This window comes from Lipophrys pholis, assembly GCF_963383615.2.
Source record: "Lipophrys pholis genome assembly, chromosome: 5".
NCBI classification, from domain to species: domain Eukaryota; kingdom Metazoa; phylum Chordata; class Actinopteri; order Blenniiformes; family Blenniidae; genus Lipophrys; species Lipophrys pholis.
This window is the reverse complement of record NC_137628.1, coordinates 6,148,997-6,173,300: the sequence shown is the minus strand read 5'-3', so window position 1 is coordinate 6,173,300 and position 24,304 is coordinate 6,148,997. Positions and strand designations below refer to the sequence as shown.

At 41.4% G+C, this 24,304-nt stretch overlaps 1 protein-coding gene across 2 annotated transcripts; it reads left to right on the top strand.

Moving 5' to 3' along the window:
• The first annotated feature begins 7,338 nt into the window (after positions 1-7,338).
• Positions 7,339-23,928, top strand: lrpap1 (low density lipoprotein receptor-related protein associated protein 1). 2 transcript variants are annotated; one of them, XM_080464411.1, is made up of 8 exons: positions 7,339-7,633; positions 8,778-8,922; positions 12,624-12,754; positions 14,218-14,338; positions 16,883-17,038; positions 20,921-21,003; positions 21,475-21,651; positions 22,303-23,928. In XM_080464411.1, exons 1-8 carry the CDS (start codon positions 7,472-7,474, stop codon positions 22,369-22,371), a joined length of 1,044 nt encoding a protein of 347 aa, XP_080320537.1. In that variant the 5' UTR covers positions 7,339-7,471; the 3' UTR covers positions 22,372-23,928. The 2 variants fall into 2 exon arrangements, with proteins under 2 accessions (XP_080320537.1, XP_080320538.1); XM_080464412.1 differs by having other exon boundaries at positions 7,344-7,633; positions 8,784-8,922.
• The last annotated feature ends 376 nt before the right edge of the window (positions 23,929-24,304 follow it).

The following is a 24,304-nucleotide window of genomic DNA, read 5'->3' as shown; positions in this document are numbered from 1 at the left end:
AACTCACAGAGGGGCGATCAAGATATAAGCTGCGGGAGAAATGTTATGTTGTCGGAAAGGATGCGGAGAAAATGTGTGTGAAATTTGCAGCTGGCCAATCAATCGGCAGTGTGAGAAAATTCCTCGTGCATCCCTAACATAAACATATTAATAGCACAGACTTAAAAAAGTCACTACACTTTTCTTTTCATCTTAAAATATCAACACTTAATTATAATTAAATGTGATCTGTGAGCCTGTTTTTCTTTTGGATGAGTAAAAACAGAAAAACTTTCAATTTCTTTCAAGTTTGTTTCCACGACGACGGCTTTCAGAGCCTCTGGAAATGGAACCTTTTGAAGACGCTGGTACAACACATGGTCGTACTAAATAGTTCTACACGCGTGCAAGGAGATAGAAAGTTACAATAAAGGAATCCAACGTTTTCGTGCTGTTCGCTCTTAAATTTAGCAGTACTTCGCCGATAAAATGTGCAATTTACCACACCATCATCTGGCTGACGTGTAGAGGCACGTTCCTTACCTCTGTGGAGTTTGAATGTAAGTAGAAGTAACAACAAAGTAGGTGAGATGAACTTCAGACATGCAAACAGCTCTTAAAGTGGTCATAACATTTACTGACATGAGCCTCTTATTTCTTGCTTCTTACATACAAACTGCCATCTCTTAGGCATTCCTCCCCAAATAAACAGGGGCTCAGTGAAATAGTAGCAGAATATATATATATAAAACAGCATATTGGAACAATGCTGACGCACACAATGAGCAGGACAGAGCGAGACGGCAGCTCTACGGCTCCCTGATTCTTTTTCACAGAGGACACAAATAATTGATACTGAACCCGCTGAAACTTTACAGTGAAGTATTAAAGAATGATCATTGCTGCACTTCCAAAAGTGTCACAGAAAAAGAATAAATCGCAAGAAAACAAGAGCAGAAATCAATGTCACTTTTCAAAGTGACGATTTAGTTGACGTCTAACTCAATCAAACCTCTCACAATTGCCCGTCTCATATAAATATAAACGCCTGGCATGATGCCGCAGCTGCTGCAGACAGCTGTGATAATGGGACGTGCGCTGAAAGCCATCTTGGTTTTCCCGCAGCCTCCCACAGAGGAGCCGGTGTTGACCTTTCCTGCCGGTTCGCTGTCCTTCGAGGCAGACAGACACATTCATTAAGTGGCGGCTCGCGTCAATAGCAGATCTCTGGTGGACATTTCTGCTTGTTAAAGCCAAAAGCCGTTACGCGGAGACGCAGTAAATCGAGATGAATCATAACAAAGGCCGAGGAGAAAGAGCAGGTTAAAGGGAGTGGAGGGGATGTCAGAAGTTAACATTTTAAGTGGGCTTGATAATCATTACTTTTATATTCAAATTAACACAAGTTGAACTGAGGACAGTAGAACTAACTAAAATAATTTTTTTAATTAATATTTTTAGCCTATAAGGAGCAGGTCTATGGAAAATATAAAACTGTTCAAAGTGGGCGCAACTGAATCACCAAAACTAAATTGATCATTGATCTTCCATTATTCTTTGTTCTCAGTATGTTTTGGTATAATCGTGAGCCACGCTTGAAAAAAAAACAAACAAACAAAAAAAAAAAACTGTTGAGTCATCCTCTGACACAAAAACACTCAGCCTCTGCACCTCCTTTTAAATGGAGATTCTAATTTTATTTCCACTTTTTGCATCAATATTGCAAGATTACCCAACGCCCTAGTGAGTGAGGAGTGTTGAGTGGGTGGAAAGAGGACTTTGAAGAGGTGATGAATGAGGAAAACGAGAGAGGCGGAAGGAGGGATGGAGGAAGTTCAAAGAACCAGTCAGGTGAAAAGGATGAAAGGGGCAACGGACGTTGACCCAGACGACATACCGGTGGAAGTTTGGAGATACCCGAGCGGGCCGTGGAATTCTTGACCAGAATATTTTACACGATCCTGGAAAGTGAGAGGATGGATGAAGAGTGAAGAAGGGGTGTGCTGGTGAAGATCTTCAAGAGCAAGTGTGATGCACAGATCTGCAGGAACTACAGTTCTACAGATAATCATCACACATTCAAGACATGGACAGGAGTTGTTAAAGGGCCAGCTAAAGTTAGGCATTTTACTTATAAAGCCAAAGACATGTTGACATGGTTTGGACGCGTGCTGAGAAGAGATGGTGGATATAATAGAAAAGGCATGTTGCAGACAGAGGATAAAAGGAAGACCCCCACAGTGAAAGAAGGAGTTGAGATGGACGGTGTGACAGGAGGGGAGGCAGAACGTAGGCTGAGAGGGAGGCAAATGATCTGCGAGGGCGACCCCTGAATGGAGCAGATTAAATATTTAGTGGTAGCGGATATTTTAAGTGACCTTGTGGGCCCAACATGAATTAAAAAAATAGTGCAAAGTCATGCAAGTCTGATTTGCATTTGATATTGCTGGGTCTTCAAATTTAATCAAGTCCTAATTAAAATCTGTTAAATTTCTGGGGCTTATGTGGAGTGGCGCTTGGCAGGGATTGGGGGGGGTCACCTTGTTTTGTTGAATAACTGCTCTAATACGTTTTGTACAGGAAGGTACAGTAAGCATTGAAGGACTTTTGTAGTAGATGATGAATTTAGAATTACTCTGGGAAGAGTGTGATTGTGATTTCAGTCTTTTGTTGATTGATTGTCAATTACTGTCTGGCAGTCAACCACAAGTTCTTTCTTTCTTTCTTTCTTTCTACTTCCTGGTTTAATATAATGAAAGTGAATTCAGTTCGTTTATTGTGCTGTGTTGGTATATATGCTGTTTGAACTATTTTGCTGTGACCTGTGGACTGGACCAATAATAATAATAATATTCCCCACCCGGTTGTGTCATGGGTTGTAGGGGTCCTGTGTTCAAGCACCGATTACAGTAGGAAAGGTTTACTGTAACAAACAACAGTACCAAAAAGTCTACGGTCAAAGCCATAACTCCAGTAAAAAATAGAACTTAGAATTAATCATTGACGTATTGCATTTATTCCTCCATATGTGTGTTTGCCTTCACTCTCCTTTCGAAAAATACATCCTATTGGCAAGACAACAATTCAACTGAAAACACCATTTTAGAATTTTTCATTTCAGAAATGTCAGAAAGACCAAAAACATTGGGTTGTTTTCACCACCTTTGGGTGCTGTTGTTTGTTTTTGTAATGAAACAGTACATAGACATTCGTAGGGACAGACGAGCAAGTTGGATTGGTATTACAGGGATTCTCAACTTTAAGACGAACAAGTCCCGTCAGAATATGGTCTTCGAGTCATGACACTCTGGAGGCAAACATTGTTAGTGTTCATCTACTGAGCATGTGCGACAGAACTATTTAATGAGCCCGAGTGTTTTCAAATAGTTGCACTGATTGTCGTATGAGAATGCTCTATGAGTTATGCCATTTGATTTAGATTAATCATGTGAAAAACATGATACAACACACAGTTTCTAGTCGCTTGCTTGTTTCCAATGCTCATACATAACCAAACCATCAACATCAAAGACTACTATGTTAATTTATTTACACAATTAGCAGCATGTGCCAATTAAGGAAGAGGCTACACGAATACATGTATATACTTTGCATGCAAATAATCAATCATTAAAACACGTAGTAGAACTTTTTTCCTTTTTTGATTCATTCTGATATCAGATTCTTTAATTCAGTTTTGAATCAATCAAAATTGGGTGCAACAATAAAGGTGATATAGGAAAGATTTCAAGTCATGTGGCCTTCATGTGCAGTGTTCAGTCTTCATCAGGTGCAGTGTTGTTACTTTCTTGTTACCAGGCCATCAACATATTCCCTATTCCAACCAGTGACTCATTACATCCCCGGGTGGTAAAGACTGATATCATACAAATGGGTGGTGGGGCAAGTTGATTTGCCTTTTAGCGTCTGAATATACCTGAAAAACAGTTTATAATTGAAATTATTAATATAGTATGTTATTAATAGTATTATTGACCAAGCAAATACATCTTTAGGGTTTTTTGGAATTTATTAGTTTTTTTGAAGTTTTGTAAACCCAACTGACACACATATCTTACCTGCTCGCTCCCAGTGGCTCCTCAAGGAGGTTTATTTAAATCATAAAGCTTAAAGAAATAACACTGTACAAGTTTTGTTGAGCTTCATTTAATAATGGACAAGCAAAAACATGATTTCTTGTCCATTTTTTGCTTATGTTTTCACATTTTGTTTTTTTTTTCGTGGGGGGGCACAATATCATACTAAATCATGAATATTTGGATGTCACTCTCACCACTGTCTAATTTCTGTTTGGTTGTGTTTTATCTGTAACATACACCATGCTATACATTTTTGTTTTATGTTTTTATTCCAATAATCTGAGCTCCAACTGCTCTTTGGATTATGCAGGCAGGAAGGTGGCCTGGCTGTCATGATGGACAGTGACTTCAAATGGAACACTCTGCTCTTGCTGGATACCTCATTCTGTGTAAAACAGCTTCACCCAGAGTCTGTGGCAGTGAAGTTTTGTAGATCTTCACCTCCTCCAGCTGTAAGACTTAAAGGAGACATATCATGCTTTTAAATCCTTCCTTTTTACATATAAATCATACAGTTGTGGTCTATACAACGCGAAACTGCAATGCTTGGGTCTGAATTCCTCATTATTAGAGCTCCACAGGCCCCTTTTCAAACCCTTTTCTGATGTGCTTCTGAGAGCAACTCGTTTTGGGGCGGTCTCTTCAAATGCAAATGAGACACTTCATACCCCTCCTCCTCTCCAGGTTGCAGAGGTGATACTCGGTTCAACGCCACCCTGTTCGGCCATCTTTGTAGTTTGATAGAACAGATACAATTATCTAGCGGCGCAGAAACTTTATATTCACACATTATTTACAAAATGTCAACAACGGAAGATTTGTCCATCCAGCCATACATGTTGGAGCCAGAGTCGGACCCGGCGGAGCGAGATGAAAATGACGATGATGCAGCTGCAGAACAACGTCTTCATATGGATGTAACGCAATGGTGTGTTACTATATTTACACTAACTTCTCCATCCATGCCCACTACTACAATACTGCCTGTATTACAACGACTATTTAACACAGAAGTTACATTATAATCTAAAACGAGCACACAGCGCTAACATATGAAGACGGTGCAACTGCTAATGCTAACAAAACAATGACAGGGACGTCTTATCATCACACTTTTTAGCGTTATATACAGCTTACCGAAGTGCTCTGTTCGACGTCTCCATAGATAGAAGGAACTGACCGCTCAATCAGACCAAGTCTTTCGGCAAATCCTTCTTTATACTGGCGGAGGTTGTTGAAGCAGTTGTCCTTAAAGTGATTCGCGCACACAAAAATGACCTTACCCACAGATGTGGGTACATTTCTGTGAAAAATAAAACTCAACCAGGCACTTCGAAAAGGTTCTGATGCTGGGAGACGGTGTAACGAAGCTTGTGGGTTACTACATCCAACAACCGAACATTTCGACTTATCCTCTCGTAACTTCGGTTGGACTACAGAATCGCAGCGAGAAACAAAAATGGCGGATTGCTCGAAATGTCGATGTCCTAATTTGGCAGTTCCGCTGAGAATACTGTGACGTCATTGTTCAAAAAACGTAATAGAGAATAGAAAAATCGAAACCGATCGCAAAATATGACCAAAACAGAATATAAAGATATCAACGGAGCACCTGAAGAGACTACTTTGAACTTTTCTGTACTTCTAAACACTCTAAATATACAACAAAATGCATTTAAGGGCTAAAAAAGTGGATTTAGCATGATATGTCCCCTTTAACAATACACACTGTAAGACCCCGCCACCCCCACCCACCCCTCGAAATACTGATTTTATGACTACGCTGTGTGCAGTATATATACTGCACTGTACGTAGTATGAATAATGTACATGTCTACTTTTATATGGGTTAAGATGCCTATGTTATTACTCGTGCGCTTATGTGTGGAATTATGGAGAATAGAATAGAATAGAATAGAATAGAATAGAATAGAATAGAATAGAAATACTATACTATTGTCCAAGGGAAATTCTTTTCCAGCCTTTTCAGCACATTTCAATATGAACAAGGCTTAACAGTGATGTTCCTATTTGCCTTTTTAATGTTCTGATAGTTCACAGATGAGAGCAGACAAATCCAAACAAAATTTCACAAATGGTAAAATGTATATTGAGCAGAAAGCGGTCCAAAACGACTAAAAGACGTCATCCCTATACCACCAGAAGACGTCCTCAGATGAACCAGAATGAAAGTTTGTTTTACGTCTTTCTTGGACGTTGTATTAACGTCTTGTCTGGACCTCATATGGACGTCAATGAAATTATGTTTCAAAAGAAAAAGGACAGGTCATCAATCTTACACAGGACACACACAGTCAATTTAGTATTACCAATTGCATGCATTTTTGGGGGAATGTGGGAGTGAACCAGGGACCCCAGAGGTAACACATGCACACACAAGTAAACTCCACCAACACCTCCAGCTGGATTTTGATGGAAAATTTGAGTGAGATTCCTAACTAGTGGGCCAATGAGACAATTGACAGTGCTGATAAAACATTTACTCATGTACATAGTTGTATTTACAAGATGAATGGTTATAAAAGTGGCGAGTTTCTCCTTGAAGACTTGAAAAGTTCAATCCCTTGCAACCAAAACAATAAATGGTCATAACTCAGACATTGTGCAGTCTGCATTAAACTTCCCATGCTGTCTCCTCTTGCCTGTCATGGTCGACTTCACTCAATATTTTAATGACAAATCAATAATTATACAGGCGGTTGGGCCTAACAGACAGCTTGTGACCTTTCCATTTGAACTGATTCTGGGTGTCTTAGATGTCCATCATTTTATTTTTATGTGTCATTTGTCAACTAGTTCTGGCTGTCAAAGAGACGTCCAGATTACGGCCTGGACAGACGGACGTGTCTTGGGCGTCTATGGACGTTGCTTGCTCAGTGGGGTTGTACATTTAAATAAATGTTTTAACCTATGTATGTACTAGCCTATAAATCTGTTCATATACAACTGTAGATGTGTTTATACATACATACTTACATAACTGCGTTATAAATAAGGTGTATATAGCAATATGCAACAATATGCTATGCTCATGGATAGATGGATGGGTTAACATGTCACATTGTAGTGTTTGTGAAGATGTAAACAGCGCCCTAATAGCGTGGAGGTTTTCCATTCGCTCTCGGGATCCGTTGCTAGACAACCACTCAACGCGGAAGTCCAGGATTTGTAGTCCAGGAGCGAGCGGATCCGCTGGGCGGACCCGGATGTAGAACTACATTTCCCAGCATTCAGAAACGACTCGTCCATGAGTTGAGTCACATGACTCGCGGGTACACCACTGAGCAACAGCAACCTTCCAGTTGAGCTAATTTTTGTGCAGCTAACGCGTGTTTTTAGGGCTCTTTTTTCGGCTTTTGGGTGTTTTAAAAATGAGACCGGTGTGTTTACTCGCGGTTCTTTGTCTTGGAGTGGGTGTAATGGCTGGAAAATACTCTCGGGAGGTGAACGAGCCCAATCCGAGCGGCAGTGATGGGCAGCCGGTGGAGTTCAGGATAGCTAAACTCAACCAGGTGTGGGAGAAAGCCAAAAGGGTGAGTTCATTAGACAACATCTGATTCAATTATTAACATTCACACGATTATACTGCTGCTTTGGGCCTAAAATGAAGAGTAGAAGCTTTCAATTTACTAAGATTGGAGCTGACACACTGTTCAAGTGGTACACACACACTTTTGATATCAAATTCAACTAGTTCTTAAATGTTTGTGTTAATTATGTTTGGAGTTGTGCCTTAGAAAGAAGATGATGAAGTAATCTTGAGATTTGTAAGCCATCAATCACATTTTTTTTAAAGATAAGTCCGATATAATGTTTGTCACATTACAACAGAATAATACCTAGGGAGTTGTGTATTGTTTTGATATTTAATATTACTTCAGCATCCCTCAGAGCTTTTTGTTGAGTAGTAGAAGTCAGGACCTCAAGTTGAGCTCATCATACTATGAAAACCTTTCCAGGAATGATCAATTCTGGCATATTTTATGCAATATTAATTGCTTGTTATTCATTTCCATAGTGACTTTAGAATAGCTTAAATACTTCGAGTTATACATGTACACAGATTGTAACGCTTTCTCATATGCGTTTTACACTCTGTTGAAATCCTTGACATACAGAGCTCTGCCTTAGAAGTATGCCAAACCTTTGGATTTTCTTGGTTTTCTGCAGTAATCAAACATAAATCTTAGTTCCAAGTAGAAACAAACGTACCCTGTGCAACACAAGCAATGTCCGAACGCGGTGCTCAAGACATCGACCGTATAATTTGAGTCATAATCAGACATGTGAAAAAGTAGAGTAAGCCCTTTACGAGTTAGCAGCTTCTGAGTACTTTCAGGCCACACATTGGTGAAGTGGTTAGTGTTCTTGCCTCACAGTGAGAACAACTCCAGTTCGAGCGGGCTTTTCCATGCAGAGTTTGCATGTTCTCTCTGTGCTTGCTTCTCATCCAGCAGTCAGAAAACATGCATTTGAGGTTCATCTGTGGCTCTAAATTGCCTTCAGGTGTGAAAATATGTGCGTTTGTGATTTCTCTGTTTGTCCTGTGATGGACTGGCGACCTGTCCAAGATGCATCCGGCACCGCTGGTGCTAACGTTGTCCTCTCCTTTCGGTGTGAACGCCCCTCATCTTTCTATCTAACAAGCTCCGTATTGTGCTGCGTTCGGTTTGATAGATGCAGTTGTCCCCGGTGCGCCAGGCTGAGCTGCACAGCGACATCAAGATCCAGGAGAAGGATGAGCTGCTGTGGAAGAAGATGAAGGTGGAAGGACTCGACGAGAATGGAGAGAAAGAGGCACAACTCCGGCGCAACTTCAACGGTGAGACGAGACTTTCTTTTGGCTCGATTTGTCGGTGGCCTTCACCGCGGTACGCTGTGTTACAACCTTTCTGAATTCTGAAGTCTTTTTTTAAAAAATCAAGCTGCCATCGAAAAATAAACTATATGTAACCTTTTATTTACCCGAGTGACTCGCTTGAGATTTGTCATCTCATTTTAGAGGAGCTCCCAACAACGAAAGAATGAATAAAATACAACTAATGTTATGATGTAAAACAAAAACAACTCTAAGATACTCTAACAACAACTAAAAGGCTCAAAGCAAAGATGCAATAGAAAGTATTTTCGTAAACAGTTGTGAGCAGTTTCACTGAAGTGAGAAAACAGAAGGGGATGATTTAATGTCGGCGGATGAATAAATCCAGTCAGATTGTGTTATTAACATGAACGCTGACGTGCCAGTCGTTTTCTTTACATGCAGAAATTTGAGATAGTTGCCTGACACACGAGTAAAAACTAAATGCCATCAGATATTTCTGTCTATTTGAAGAAATGTGATTTGTTTCGAGCAGGAGAGTTTCTGAGTTTGTCAAAGTTAAATTTGCACACGTCAATGTAAACCGTGAAAATACATTTCTCATTGATTTATTTGAATATGTTGATGAGGGTGATGCTGCCAGTGAGAGAAAATTTAAAGAAACCTTTTCTTCTAGCTGAAAGTTTATTACAAGGAATAGTTAAGTCCGTTAGTGTTGCACAATATATTGCAAAGGTGCCGTTGCCGCAATATTAACGTGCAAAAGGTTCCCATTGTAGACGACTGACGAAGCTGCAGTAAATCATGCCGACACGCACAAATCAAACTTTCTGAAACGCTGCCAGTGGGAAATGCACAAAAAGGCTCTGTGTTAAAAACTATTCTTAATGCATAAAAACAATAATATCATCTGCATAAGTGTATTGATCACAAATTGTATTACATGTTTACTTGATATCATGTCAGTCTCTCAAAAAGTGATTTGGAATTTTATTAAAGTTTTTCTGGATCTCCTTCTGAAATAAGCTCACATAGTGAAAAGCACCCTGGTCTCTGCAGTCTTGGAATAGATTGCGAATATGAAAACATTTCTAAATAAGTCTGTATTTATTTATTGACATCACAGGCTTTAGTTTTCAGCATCTTATTGATCCTGTTGAATAAGTGAGGTCTGCTGTCTAAATATAAAGATGTGGGGTTTAGGACTCTTACCAGCCGGCGCCGTCAATAGATGCCCCTCTCCATTGATTATCAACAGTATTGTAATGGAATATGTTTTAAGTTTACCACATGAGCTGAATTTGAGTCAATTGTTGTTACATTTAGATGATCAGTGTCTGCAGATAGGTATTTGGTTTCTATAAAGTATCAGCCAGGTGAGAACAATATGCTATAAACATTAACAATGGGGAGTACACAGACATTCGTATTGACAGACGACCAACAACAACTACTTACTATGGCCGTGGGGTGCAGTAGCAGCATTTCTGCCGTCTACATGGAGCGTTTTCAAAAAGTTCCACCTTGGGAGCCGTCGTCAAAAAGTTGTGTTCTTGCTCCGAACCCTGCGGTCGTATAAACAAATCTTTGAAACGCAATAAAAATGTTGCACTTTCACTTGAAAACGTTGTCGTGTAAACGAGGCCCCAGTTATAAGGTGACATAGTGCAACAGTTAATGATGAAATGCTTCATTACTTCATGAGAAGACCCTGGATAATGAGCATGAAGGGAGTTTTACACCTCTACATCTGTCGGCAGTGAGCCAGGCAGCAGTTGAGAGCCGCTGTGGACGCTTGTGGCAGCTCCACCGGTCCGCCTCTGGACCCGTGTCCTTCCTCCCTCCCCTGTGGTGGAGTGACCTTCCTGTTACCTGCAGAGCAGCACGCTCACTTCCTGCTCCTTAGCTGCACATATATAGATTTTTAACAAGGACGTCATGTAACCTTTTCCCCACTGAGCCGTCTCCATCTCCTTCAGTTATTCTTACAGGGCAAAATAAATGAATTTCTTTACTTTCTCGCCACACTTCTCGATGCGTTTAGTCCGACATGCCGAGAACCAAATGGCAACGCCTTCCTGGCTTCAAACTGTCTGATTCGGAGGCTCACTTTACTGTTTAACCACTTTAGTTAACAATCTCACGATCAGCCTTGAAAACTGAGTAATATGTGAGTTATCCGAGTCCAGTAGAGCTCCAGAGCCTGCGCACTACTGCTGTCATCACGTTAATGAGGCTTTGAAATGAGCTCTTTTATGTCTGGACACCCTTGTAATGAAGTAACAGGAGTTAATAAGTAACTGTGATGAGTTACAACAACGCTGAGGTGGTGCTGAATCAGCTGCTGCCCTAAGAGTTTAATAGAACAGGAAGAGAGAGCTTCAGGTCTGACTTTATTCTCAGTTTGATAGTATTTGAAGTGTTTAACAGTTTTTGCTGTTGCACACGTAGGTTTCCTCTAAGTCCACATCCATAAGTCTTGGTTCCGTTTGGTGACTCCGAGTTCCCCCGGAGATGCGTGACATCTGTGTACATGTGGACTTGTGACAGGCGGACGCCCTTTCCTGGGTTCAACCTGAATTTCACCCTCAGTCAGCTGGGACCAGCTGCAGCTCCTCTGTGACATTATGGTGGATATAGAGGAAATTACAGGATGGCTGGACGAAATAAGATAAAAGAAATATAATGCTGTCATTGGCGAAATCTTTGAACAATGCAGATTGATAGATGACGATCTCAGTCTTTTATCGTCACATCGTATCACATGTGTTTAACCATTTATAGAGAGTTTCCTGTTTTTCTTTGCCGTGGTGCAAAGTAAACGTGATGGAAATGTCTATATTTTCACGAAACCAAACAATTACTATTGAAAATGACTCCAATCTCAACATAAAGCCAATTTTAATGAAACCTGGTGCAAAATACAGTAAAAAATCTTCTCCTATAGCTGCTGCTTTATGCATGTTTTTACAAAACCACCCTGACAACACAGCTTTGAAGCTAGTTTGATCATAACGTAGAGGAATCTATCTTTAATGACAACATCACTGATATCTCAGCTCAGGTCTCAGGGTTGTGTTGTGTTGTGTTGTGTTGAGTTGTGTTGTGTTGTGTGGCTTCTACTCTTATGAAAGTTGTTTTGAAATTTTTTTTATTAATCTTTACAATTTGCCAGTTTTGGCCCACAGGCCTCATGTTTTAAACCCTTGAATTAAACTATGGCTTCATACTCCTGAGTACTACTGTCCTCTAATATGTTCTTTTCAGAAAAACTAAAAGCATTGGAGAATGTCTTGAAAATTGCACTAGTTTTATGGGTTTTTTTGTATTTCTTTATTACGATATCTTCAAGTTAAATTCATAAAATTGGTCAAACTGGGAATAAATCCAGCGATATCACGTCCACAGTTTTATTTACTGCCACCAGCAGCGTAAAGTCATTTATTTGGATCAGTTCCTGTCAGCTTTTCTTACTTTAAACCTTCTATGTTGGCCCTCATTATGTCTCCTCTGCTTTTAATTTTAAAATTTGCAGCCACTTTCTTTGTAATTCATGAGTTACCCTCATGGGGTTTAGTCTTTTTTAAATTACGAATACCTGTGTCTCGGACACTTTGGATGCTCTCGCCTCTGTTGTTTCCCCCTAATGGCCAACGTTGTGATCACTCGCCACCGTTTTAAAGTCTTCTGATCCTCTCGCGCAGTGATCCTGGCAAAGTACGGGATGGATGGGAAAAGAGACACGAGGCCACTGGAGAGCAACTCGCTGAAAGACCACGACAGCAAAGAGGGGGACGTATTTGAAGACCCCCGACTGGACAAACTCTGGAACAAGGTCTGTGTGCAAAGCTGAAATAGTTTTCATGTATGTCCCTTTTGATGGCGCTCTCTGGAGAGAAACACAAAAACACTATCACAGCTGATAAGGCGCACCAAACAATTCACAAGGCTGCACCTCTCCTATGCAGCAGTTACAAAGCTGGCATCCAGCAGCACCAACTCGTTTTAACTTCTGCACGGACACAATATCCGCACTGCTCGTGCTTCGCAGGCTTGTATTGAGGGTTTATCTGTGGGCACATTCACTGCTGCAACACTGTAGAAAACGTTGGAAAAAGAAAGGGTGGAAAGGTTTTCTTCAGATATTTATCCACCGTTGTACAACATTGTTCCAACCCGGGCTGAGAGGTGAGGAGCAACATCTTCTCTCCCAAACCAATAAAACGCTGATGGTTAGAGTAAAAAAAGAAAAGAAATTCAAATGCTGCATCTTAAATAACAATCAAAACTTTTTCAGGTTTCCTCTAAACTTACTGAATAAGAATAAAAATAAATAACTCGATCTATTTTCCATTCTTCTCTTTCAAAGCAAAAATACAACTTTTTTTCTTTTTTTTTTTCTTTTTCTATATATATAGGAGCATGAGTTGGGGCCGTTTGCTTTTGTAATGAAATCACAAACATGCACGCAGATAACAATACAATAAAAACATTAACAATGGCGAGAACACAAACGTTCATATGGACAGACGACAGTTGGATTCCGGGTGACTGCAAACTATAAAACTACCAAGTCTCGGGAGAACATGGACTGGGAGTCCTGACACTCTGGAGGAAAACATTGTTGTTACTGTCCATCCACTCATGCACGTGAGGAAGAACTAGTTACTGCAGCCGTAAAGACTGAGACCGACTGTTTTCAATAAGTTCCAGCTTGGGAACTGTTCTCAAAAAACTGCCTTTCCGGTGCATCGAGAGCACTGTTGTCGTGTAAACGGACACCCGGAACCCAACAGAAGTTTTCCATATTCCCTCGAAAACGTTGCTGTGTAAATGGAGCCTAGAGCTCGGCGGGCTGCACGTTTTTACTGACAAAAACCAACAATTCCACATGAGCAAGCGGAGGAGATGGTAGAGAAGGAAAAGCTCCATTTTAACAGAAAGAAGCCTGCAGAACCAGACGCAGAGGTGGAGATGTCCTGCTGTTCCAGGTGGGGTCAAGGGATAGAAGGACAGGTTTGGGAAGGGTGCAGAGAGTCTATAAATTCAGCTTAGCTTAAGCATAATTAATCACATTTTGTGTAAAATTGTGTCTGATTCATTGTATGATGAAAGTTTTCTTGCTTTCGGAAACTAAAACTATCTCAGCAATGCAAAATATTTTCATTCCCTTGTCGTCCCTCCTACACCTTCTCAGACGTGTTACTTGTGGCTGCACAGTATTGATCCGACCCAGAATGCAAAACGTCCCCGCGCTCCTTGAAGACTCTCTTTCTCGCTCCGCTCTTCCTCCGCCAGGCCAAGAACTCGGGAAAGTTCTCCGACGAGGAGTTGCAGAATCTGAAACGGGAGTTCCAGCACCACAAGGACAAGATCCACGAGTACAACATCCTCATGGACACAGTCAGCAGGACGGAGGGTGAGCCGTGTGACTCACTCTCTTTGCACCGCTGCCAAAGCAGAGGTGTCGCGCCACCTCTGCGTTGTGTTTTACTTCTACCTGAGGCCGAGTTCCCGAGCCTCTGGGCTTTGTTCTCCTCTCTGCTGCCTTGTCCTGGTCTTGTTTAATCGCTCACTGCCGCGTGCCGCGCACGCTCTCGGTCTTCTCAGCTCCCACGTCCTCTTTTCAAGCTTTTTACTTTTTTCTTTTTTCAATACAGGCAAAGGTATTGTTCTGCTGTCAGCTTTGCTCCCAAGCCGGTGGAAGAACTTTAAGAAATAGAGTTTTGCATCAAGGCACAGTAACAGAAGATATATACAGTATATAAATAGATAATGCGTCTGAGGTTTCATGATGGTCGATATTCAGTATCTCTATAGCATTTCATGCATCTCAGCGAGGGGTGAGGACAGGGTGCTATCTGAGCAGGTTGCAGAGAGACAGACGGACAACCACAACCATTAAATGTTGGAAAAGTGTGTGAGATCAAAACGTGGAAAAGGCGCTGGTGGATCCTGAACAACAGTCCAACCGAGGACAGTTAGCGCAGTATCAAACACTGCATGTCAGTATTTGATAGAAGAAGCAACGTTTTCCTCGAGCCCCTCATGCTCACTACATCGTTTTCAGCATTTGTTCCGTTTCCATGTAAACAGAAAACATTTTCAAAACGTTGCTGTGTGAAAGCAAACTGAAAAACGATGCATTTTCACTTGAAATGCTGTGTGAATGGGCTCTAAATGTTTATTATCGGGGTGCTCTCATACATGCTTTCATACTGTTTTTTAAAAAGATATCGTCCCCCATCAGACCGAGCAGTGCAGTCTCACCTGTCTCACGGATTACATTTATCAGCCTACTTCTTCTTCAACATTCAATAATAAATAATACTGTGTTGAAGTCCCAGCCTTACTTCAAGTAAACACTGGTTTCTATATTTTAGACAGCTTAGTTGATGGCCTCGAAAAAAAAAAAAAATCTCCTTTTCTGCCTAACGTGTCCATTGGGGAGCAGTTTTGTAGGTGTGGACTCTGAAGTCTGAGCTCTCGCTGTCTGTTCAGCCACGTGGTCGTGTACGTAGGTGGCAAGTATCAGACTGCACATGTTGCCACCCACCGCTCTCCGCTCTATCAGCCCATGTCACATCACATCACGCTGTGAGTTTTAAGCGGGGCTGACAGGCCCCACTGTGTTTTCAGATCGACGTGTGGAGGACCGGCTCGTCTTTTGTCGGATGTGACTGACACGTTGCAGCTGTTTTGTGCCAGAACTTTTCCGCGAGCGCTCCGCTGCGCGACGGCTCTGCCAAACAAGCCGGGGGTATTTTCTGCCTGTCTGATGCGTTTAAAGCCCGAGCCAATCAGGGGTTGGCTGGAGGGGAGTCTCTGTGCATCTCCACTGCAGCACCCCCCCCCCACCCCCCTCGTCCACAGCTGGGACGGGCTTTCCATTTGGGTGTTTTTTTCAGTTTTTCTGTCTGAATGTCAGCTGTTATCGTTCAGCTGTTACGCTGCTGTCCACCTTGAATGTGCCTTTTCCTAAATTCGCAGTCAGCTGACGAAGTTTAGAGTCATCTTAAAGGCAACATGAGGTTACTATAATAAAAAAAATAAAAAGATTTAAATGACTTGCTATAATTATTAGTTTTTCAGGACATTTTCATGAATATATTAAACATATTCCAATCAGAATATTTAACCAAATGCAACATTACTTGAATAAATTATTTTTTAAACAGTCGAAACAGAAAACGTAAGTTACTTTTGACAAAAGTAAGAGAATCTATTTGGACACGTTCAAATCCTCCTAAATTAAAACTAAATAAAGCCTTTAAAACCAAGTCTATATTCAGTAAATATACACCTAAATTATGGTGCGCATGCAATAACATCTGAAAAGTGGCAGCTGGGAACTCATTTGGTTGCTTTTGCAGAATCTGTGAGCCAAATTAGTAAAGTAATAAGATGACAACCAAAAATAATGCAAAGATGCACAAATAAAATAATACAAATTTTTTGCTTTTACGGAACTAACAAAATGTGATCCTTTTAAAAGAAAAATAAGTGAAATTTCAGCTTGAAAACAGCAGGAAAAGGACGAGGCCTTTTCTCAGTGTATTTAGTTTTTATTGTTTATAGTTTTTCCCCATTCTAATATATACTTGAAACTAATTTATCTAAAGATTCTTTTGTGGCTCATCTGTGCACACTTTGAACGCCTGTGATTAACACGGATGTGAAAAACACCTCAAGTTGTGAACATGTCTGCAAATCAATATTTGGGAAGCTTGCTCATATGAATTCTGCTACGTCACGTTGTGGTTTTACCGAAATACATGTGAAGATATGTAATAATCCCCCGAACATTTATGAAGTGACTGTGTTGAGAAAAAACTAATTGATCTCAACTTTTTCCTGTCTATTCTTCTTGTTTTTCTTCTTGTTTTCTTTCCTCTCACTCCCCTCCCGTCATGCCTCATCACCTCCCCCTCATTCTCATTTCATCTGTCCCCCCCCCCCCCAGAAATTCACAAAAACGTGATCTCCCCGCTGGAGGGTGACACCAAAGAGCACGTGCTGCATCAGAAGCACACGGAGCTGAAGGACAAGATGAGAGGCCTGAACCAGGGATTGGAGCGGCTGAGGAAGATCAGCCACGAGGGCTTCGGCGACGACAGCGGTGAGAACGAAGGAAGTGGCACGCTCTCCGTCTCACTCTGCCGGCTTCCCGGTATTTCTTGGCGAGTCTTTAAAGGCTGAAGTGTTAAGGCCCCTACATACTCCCTTTTTGAACCATAAGAACAAGAAGAAAATTCAGCAGTGACATCAGCCAGCTGCAGAAAAAAAAGCTTTCTCACCAGGACTGTTCATACTCCGATAAGAAGCTGCCGAAGTCGCAGGCCACGCCCCCTCGCAGCAGCCACACGTCTGTGATGCGGCGTTTAAACTTTTCAACTGCACAGTTTATTTCTGGCGCGATGTTGGTCCGCTTTTAACTACAGGAGCTGGCAGCTGTTCGTGATGCGTTCAGGTGCATCACGTCAGCCTGCTCTCCGACATTTTAACGGGCTGCGGCGCTCGTACAGTAGCGAGGTTACAAGCTAAATATGATTAAAATATGACTGAAAGTCATGAGCGAACTGGAACACGCATGCGCAGCACACGGCAGTGCAGAAGTTTCGGCAGTGCGGCTCCCGCATAGTTCGGCCAGGGCGGTCGGCATAGCCGAAACTAATTTCTTCGGCCAGAGGGAGCTGGCCGAAGGAAATGACGTAATTTTGTTCGGCAGGACCCCGCACTGCTGAACTTTCGTCTTGTTCCTATGAAGTATGAAGAGGCCTTTATGTGCCTTCAATTTGAAAACCGAAGTGACGCCCACAATGGACAGGATGTCGCAGAGAAGAGTTTATTTAAAGCAACTGCTGCATTCATTCAGTGACGTAAATGAGCTTTGAAAACGGTCGTTGCACTTCTGCCCACAGTTTGCAGCCTTTTACCTCCCCGCTCCTCACAGAAACCTTGCTCGTGATGAGCCTCTGACTTCGCCTCCTGCCCCTCCAGGTTGTTTGTCATTATATCACGCTTTATGTCTCTATAGATTTTATTTGGCGGCGGGGGGGGGGGGGTCACATTAATATGTCACGAGCACAGCAGTGGAAGCAGGAACAACCTCAGTGACTGGCTTTATGCCTGCAGTTCTTCAGAAATCCGTTGGCGAAGGAGTGAAAATGTGTTGAAGTTGCACCATAAATAAAAGAGTCTGAATCATTACAGCTTATTAACTGCACTGAGGTCTTCAGAGCACTTTTAGCTCCTGCCAAGTGCCTGTTTTGGTCTCATAAGGACTGTATGTGTGAGTAGAAGCTGCCAATCCCAAGAAATCCATGTTCACACTCTGACTGACTGAGACCCCAAAAAACCCCACCCAGATGGAGAAAAAAAGAGAAGCGAGAAAGTGGGGTGAACATGGGGTGAACATCCGAGTCCAAAAGGTTTTCCTTTCTGGACTCGGATGTTTTATGTGGAGGGGGGGGGGAGGAGTCTCTTTCCTATGATCCCTCTTCCCCCACTGGGAGTCGATGGCACAATAAGTTTCTCCGCCGGCTGATAACTCTCCTGAGAGTTGGTCTTCCACTTCTACAGTAAAGCCATACTCGAAAATGCTTCAGCCCCCGTTCACACGACAACTTCCCAAGTGAAAACGTATCATTCTTGTTTTTCTTTCAGAAATGTTTTACTTTGTTTCGCAGCCACCGCAGAAGCACTGAAAACGACGTAGTTAGTATGTTGGGCCACTAGTGGGTGCTGCTGGTTGCTTTTGTAATGAACCCACACACGCGTGCGCACACAGAGAAAAATGCACTATAAACATTAACGATGGTAGTACACAGACATTCGTATGGACAGACAACCGCACAGAGCGCCGCTGTTGTGTAAAGGGAGGTCAGATCCTGAGTGTTTCTCACCGTCTTGTGAGGTTTTACTCTGAATCTGAATCCCTTCATTGCCATCGCATCGTCAAAAATACTTGTGTTGGGTTTTTGCAGCACATCGGCTCTGTAAAAACCTGGCTGAGAGGCGTCTCTTGTTCTGAGGTCAGAGATCAAGTGGGGATTCTCACAACCTTAGGCCATCGTTGTACCATTTGTGCAGTGCGGTGGATTTCAAAGCATCCGTCGGGGATCTGGAGAGAAAGAGGAGGACTCTAAAGGCCAGCTGGATTTATTTTTAAGAAGAAATCCTGGTTAAAAAAAAAAAAGCTTTTAGCAGCTCAAACTTTGGATTTTAATTCCATTAAAAGACACATTTTTAAGACTGACTTGGTCGTAGATATAACGGAAATTAATTAAAATCATAAACTATGTTTTAATAACCATTGATAGCAGACGGTACATAACGACTCATCAAATATTTAAAGTTAAAGCTTCTAACAGGCGTGAGGGAAGTTATTGCCATGAGATATTAATACGATCTAATCTGAGAGGAATATGAGGCATTGAAGGACCCGGGGGGGGGGTAAAGCACTTTCAACACATTCTAATCCAAGTTACTTTGTTCATGTGAATGTTGTGAATGCTGAACATTTCCTTGGAAGCGGGATGAACAGTTTACTTTTCTTCTCCGTTCTAATTGTTTATGACGGAGAACCAGGCCGCTGAGCGTCTTTAACGTTCACGTTCAGTTTCACTCCAGAAAAGAAGCGACTGGTCTGTGAACGGTGAGGCTGTGATTGCTCTTGCAGTGGCTGAAGGAGGAGAGTCATTCTGGGATGTGCCGTTTGGCCCGAGGCCCAATGTAACCCAGACAGTTTGTGGAAGACTTTCTCAGAAAGGGAAAGTAGTTTAATCTTCTCGCTGCCACTCGGCGCCGTCTCGGTTATCTTCTGTGGTCAGTCTCAGTTATTTTCACAACTTGCAGCCCTCCCGTCTCCTCGGTGAAATGTCGTGTCCAGCTGCTTTTGGTCCAGTTGGTTTCCGAGGAGCTTCGATGGACAGGTTCAGATTGAAGCAACACGTTTTCCGTCGGTTCATCATGAATATTCTACTTGTTCTTTTCTCATGCTGCTCCAGGTGACGTCACAACTTGATGGATACATGCCTACATATTCATAGTGAAATAAATATTTAGTCCAGACTAAAATAAAGTACTAGAATGGATGAAACTGTAGTAACACCAACATAACATATTTTCCAGGGAATATTTATACAGATTAAATACAATAAACTATCATCTGTTCATACAAATTAACTGATGTACAGTAACAGCATATTTACCAATATGTACAAATTAAATATAGCACTTGCATATTTAATGATGCCTCCAGATTGAAAACACTAAACCAATATACATTATATAGATTGTATACGGATTAATAACTCCACAATTAACAGAAGCATCTTTATACAGAATAAATTCTCACCAACATATTCACCAATAAATACAGATTAAAGAAAGGCGAGTTTATTTGTTAGTGCCGTTCATACACGAGGCAATTCAAAGTGCTCGAGAGGCAAAGAAATTAAAATTACATTAAAATCATAGAAATAAAACAAGATATTAAGGAAAAAAAGAGCATTTAAATGGTTTAAGGCAATTAAAACAGAAGAATTGTTATAGATTTAAAATTAAACTAATAATTAAATAATATACAATAACAACATATTTACCAATAAGTACAGATTAAAAACACTAAACCAACACATCCAATATTAAATTAATTGAAAAGAATGAAATAGTTCCTAATGTTATATTGTTGTATTAAAGGTGTAACAGAGTTGGTGTTGTGTGTTGGGTGTCCTGAGCTCCACCATGTTGAACCGTCTCTCCACCTTCCCTCCGTCTGGTTGAGTTTTGTGTTGTTTTATATCTAGAAAGCTGCGACTCCACCTCTGAAATCTGAAATCAGCCGTTTCCTCCCCTCATGTTTAGTTTATATCAACAAGGTGATTGAGCTCGGAGGGTGTCTCGTTTCCCTCCCAATCGTCCCCCCAGAAATATCTGCTTCTCTTCAAAGCTTGCCGTCTCTCTGGACGATGTCTCACTTCCTTTCGATGCTCCGCAGAGTTTCGAGAGCCTCGTGTGATTGAGCTGTGGGAGTCTGCCAAGCGATCCAACCTCAGCCGAGAGGAGCTGGACTCTCTGAAGGTAACGCTGTGACAGTCCCGACTCCTCTGTTTCACTAATCTCTTTCTAGACCGCTGCCTTCATTTCGTGGTCCCGACAACTCTTGGAAACGTTTTAATCAAGTGCATTCTGGAGATCGGCCGTTTTTAACGCTGCTGTTTGGCAGTTAAGTGGTCCTCGAGCCACGTAGCCAAGAGCACAACTTATTATAATGAGAATATTTTACCCTCCTATAGCTCTTTGAGCTCCTTCCACCTTTTGTCACTTAAGCAAATTAATGCAGGGAACAACTCCAATTTAAATTTAAAAAAATTTCAAAGCGATGTGGCACAAAGACGAGCTTTATCACAGGGAAACATTCGGCTCGACTTTCCTCCGTGACATTTCCTCTCCAGTCGATGCTCGAGATGCGTATCAGCTCCCCTGTGCAGCTGTGCATGTAATTAAAGGTGCGCTGAATTCATCCTCGCGCTCTCTGACATGCTAATTCAGGAGGAGCTGCATCACTTCGAGACCAAAGTGGAGAAGCACAGCCATTACCAGGAGCAGCTGGAGCTGTCCCACCAGAAGCTGCGACACGTGGAGACTCTGGGCGACAAAGAGCACATCAAGAGGACGCAGGAGAAGTACGACAGCCTCGCCGAGAAGACCAGAGACATGGGATACAAGGTAGGCGAGCGACGTCGGGCGCCCCCTCGCTAAAGCGGCGATGGAACATCTCAGTCTGAGATGGTTTTCATAATGAACAAGAACTTCAAAACAAGTTTAAAAACAAATTCTATCGTAAACAAAAAAACACAAACAAGTGGAACCAACTTTCCAGACATTCAGAATTCTTTCTGCTTTATATCTTTCATGTTTGGTTCAAATCTTGCCTTGTAGCTTTCTTCTCTTGTGGCAACATTTTTCTTGCTGTAGTAACGGAGGTTTTCCAGTGCGACAGTTGTCCCACAGAGACATCTAGTGGTCCCAGATGGCATGTCCCAATATATTTTGACATTCATGTGGCTTAACCAGCCAAGCGACTCCAAATACTGTGACTTCTAGTCCAGAAAATACGGTAATCACACTTGTGTTTATGGAACTAAACTACACACAAAAACTAAAGAAACTTGTGTCTTTGGTAGATTATATCTTTGTTAATGAAGTTTAAACCTTTAAAAGTTCTGATTGTTTCATTCTCAAGTAGTACCATGTTTGTAAGAAACATGCGTTTGTGGATTTCTCTGAAAGAATCTGTCAAGAAGAGCAGTTTCACCACAGAACAAGTCTGATTTGTCCCGAAATGATCCTTCCCTTGTCTTTTTCCTGTGATTCCAGATGAAGAAGCACATGCAGGACTTGTCCAACAAGATCTCCCGTCAGGGACTCCAACACAACGAGCTCTGAGAGGCTCCATCGTCACACAAACTCACACACGTCCCTTCATTCCCTTTTAGCTACCGTTAAAAAGAACAATAACAATCTGTGTTTTCCATTGAAGATTTTTTTTTTTTTTTTACTTTTTCTAGAACAAATTGAATGAATGAAATGTGTTTTGATTGTAAATACTCTGCAGGTTTTGATATAAATCAGCTGTTGTGATTGATGACTTGATCAGTTTATGTGCAAAAATCAATAGTGACGAATAAATGTTGATAAAAATGTGGCTTTACTCCGTTTTAATTGGTCTGAAATGTGTGGGAGTGACGGTAACATTACTATGGAGACTATTTAACAACTGAGCAAAGGATGACAGTGAGCTGAGATTTTTGTTCATCATTAACTATGCAAATAGAACAGATAAATAAAATTACAGGACAAGCCTAAAATTGAGACAACTTCCCATTTCATAAGGCTCTGATTGGGCGGGGGGGAGTTTGGGTGTTTTTATTGTAGTTTTCTGTGTGCATGTATGGCTGGTTCCGTTACTATTATTACCGAAACGACATTGTTTTTCAAACTTTTGTTTGAATGAAAACAGAAAGAAATGTCATCTTCCAGTTGGTCCATCGGGTAAAGCAGGTCTGCAGCATTTAAAAGCTTTTGAACATCTTGTTAATGTATAGCACCTTCTCACTACCCCGGTTTGATCACTTCCAGGAGCTGAATATTTGAGTCCAAATACACTTCAGACATTTTTCCCCAAGAGAAAACCGTCTTCCACTCAAACTAACCTGCTGAAAAAGTTGTAATAGTTTTGTACTAATCGGACAAATTAATACGTTTTATTGAATCACAGAAACATTAAAATAAAACAGCAATCTTTAATATTTAAAAAGGTACAGATGCCAACGATACAAACTGTTTTAAAAAATATAGTTCCATACAATTCTGATTGTCTTTGCATAAATAAAAGTTCCTATTTACACAGGTCGCAGAGGAAAAACGTCTCGACTTCTCCCCTTCCGCCTCGGAGACGCTGATGGAAAACTGAAGCCATAAAAATACACTTGCATCAAATACTGGACGATTTGTCCCGATGATATCTGAAGAGGGAGGCGAGAGATCCGAACAGGCAGCGCTCATCACTTCCTGTCCGCTCACACAGGCTTTCATTAAAGTGATGAATAACGCTCGGGGGGGGGGGGAACACTCGTCTGAAATAATGTCGTCAGACGAGATTTGACTCTCGGATGCTTCTAACTGATGCAGCCTCGCATTTCACACCTGATTGAAATGATCAATCTTATTTGAGAATCCGCTTCTTCTCCAAACGGAGCGTACAAATACAACTCCAACTAAATGACGAACTACACTGAATTGAATTATTAGAGCTTCCAGGGAAAATCGAACAAATTCGAACACTTATATACTGAACTTGAGTTTTGCGAGCCAAAATTCAGAAATAAATAAAAATTGTTGTAATTCAACAGTTTGAATTAAATTATCTTGTTATATTATATGCACCTTTACGCCCCAGCCTGAAGAAAGTAAATCAGAAAGACTTCTATCTACACATTTGATAAGAAAAAAAAAAACTATCCAAGCTGTTGTTTTTCCATGTCCCATCTGTAGCAATGACCCCCCCCCCCCCCCCCCCCCCCCCAGTAATTACGACCGTTTACACTCAAAGCAAAGCAGTCATCTTGAGAGAAAAAAAGTTTTTAAAAAAACACACATTTTCCACAACCCTCAACAGATGTAAGTGCTGTGAAGCAAAGCAAAGTAACATTTCATGGCGTAAAATTGTAAATTCAAACACAATAATGTGAGAAAGACAAGACGAAGATGGCAGCTGCATAAGAGACCTCCCAGACTTGTAAGTGGAATGGACTGTTTGTGGGAATTTCTGAACTCTGTTTAAGTACGTCGATCGACTACGCCGTCGATTACGCGACAA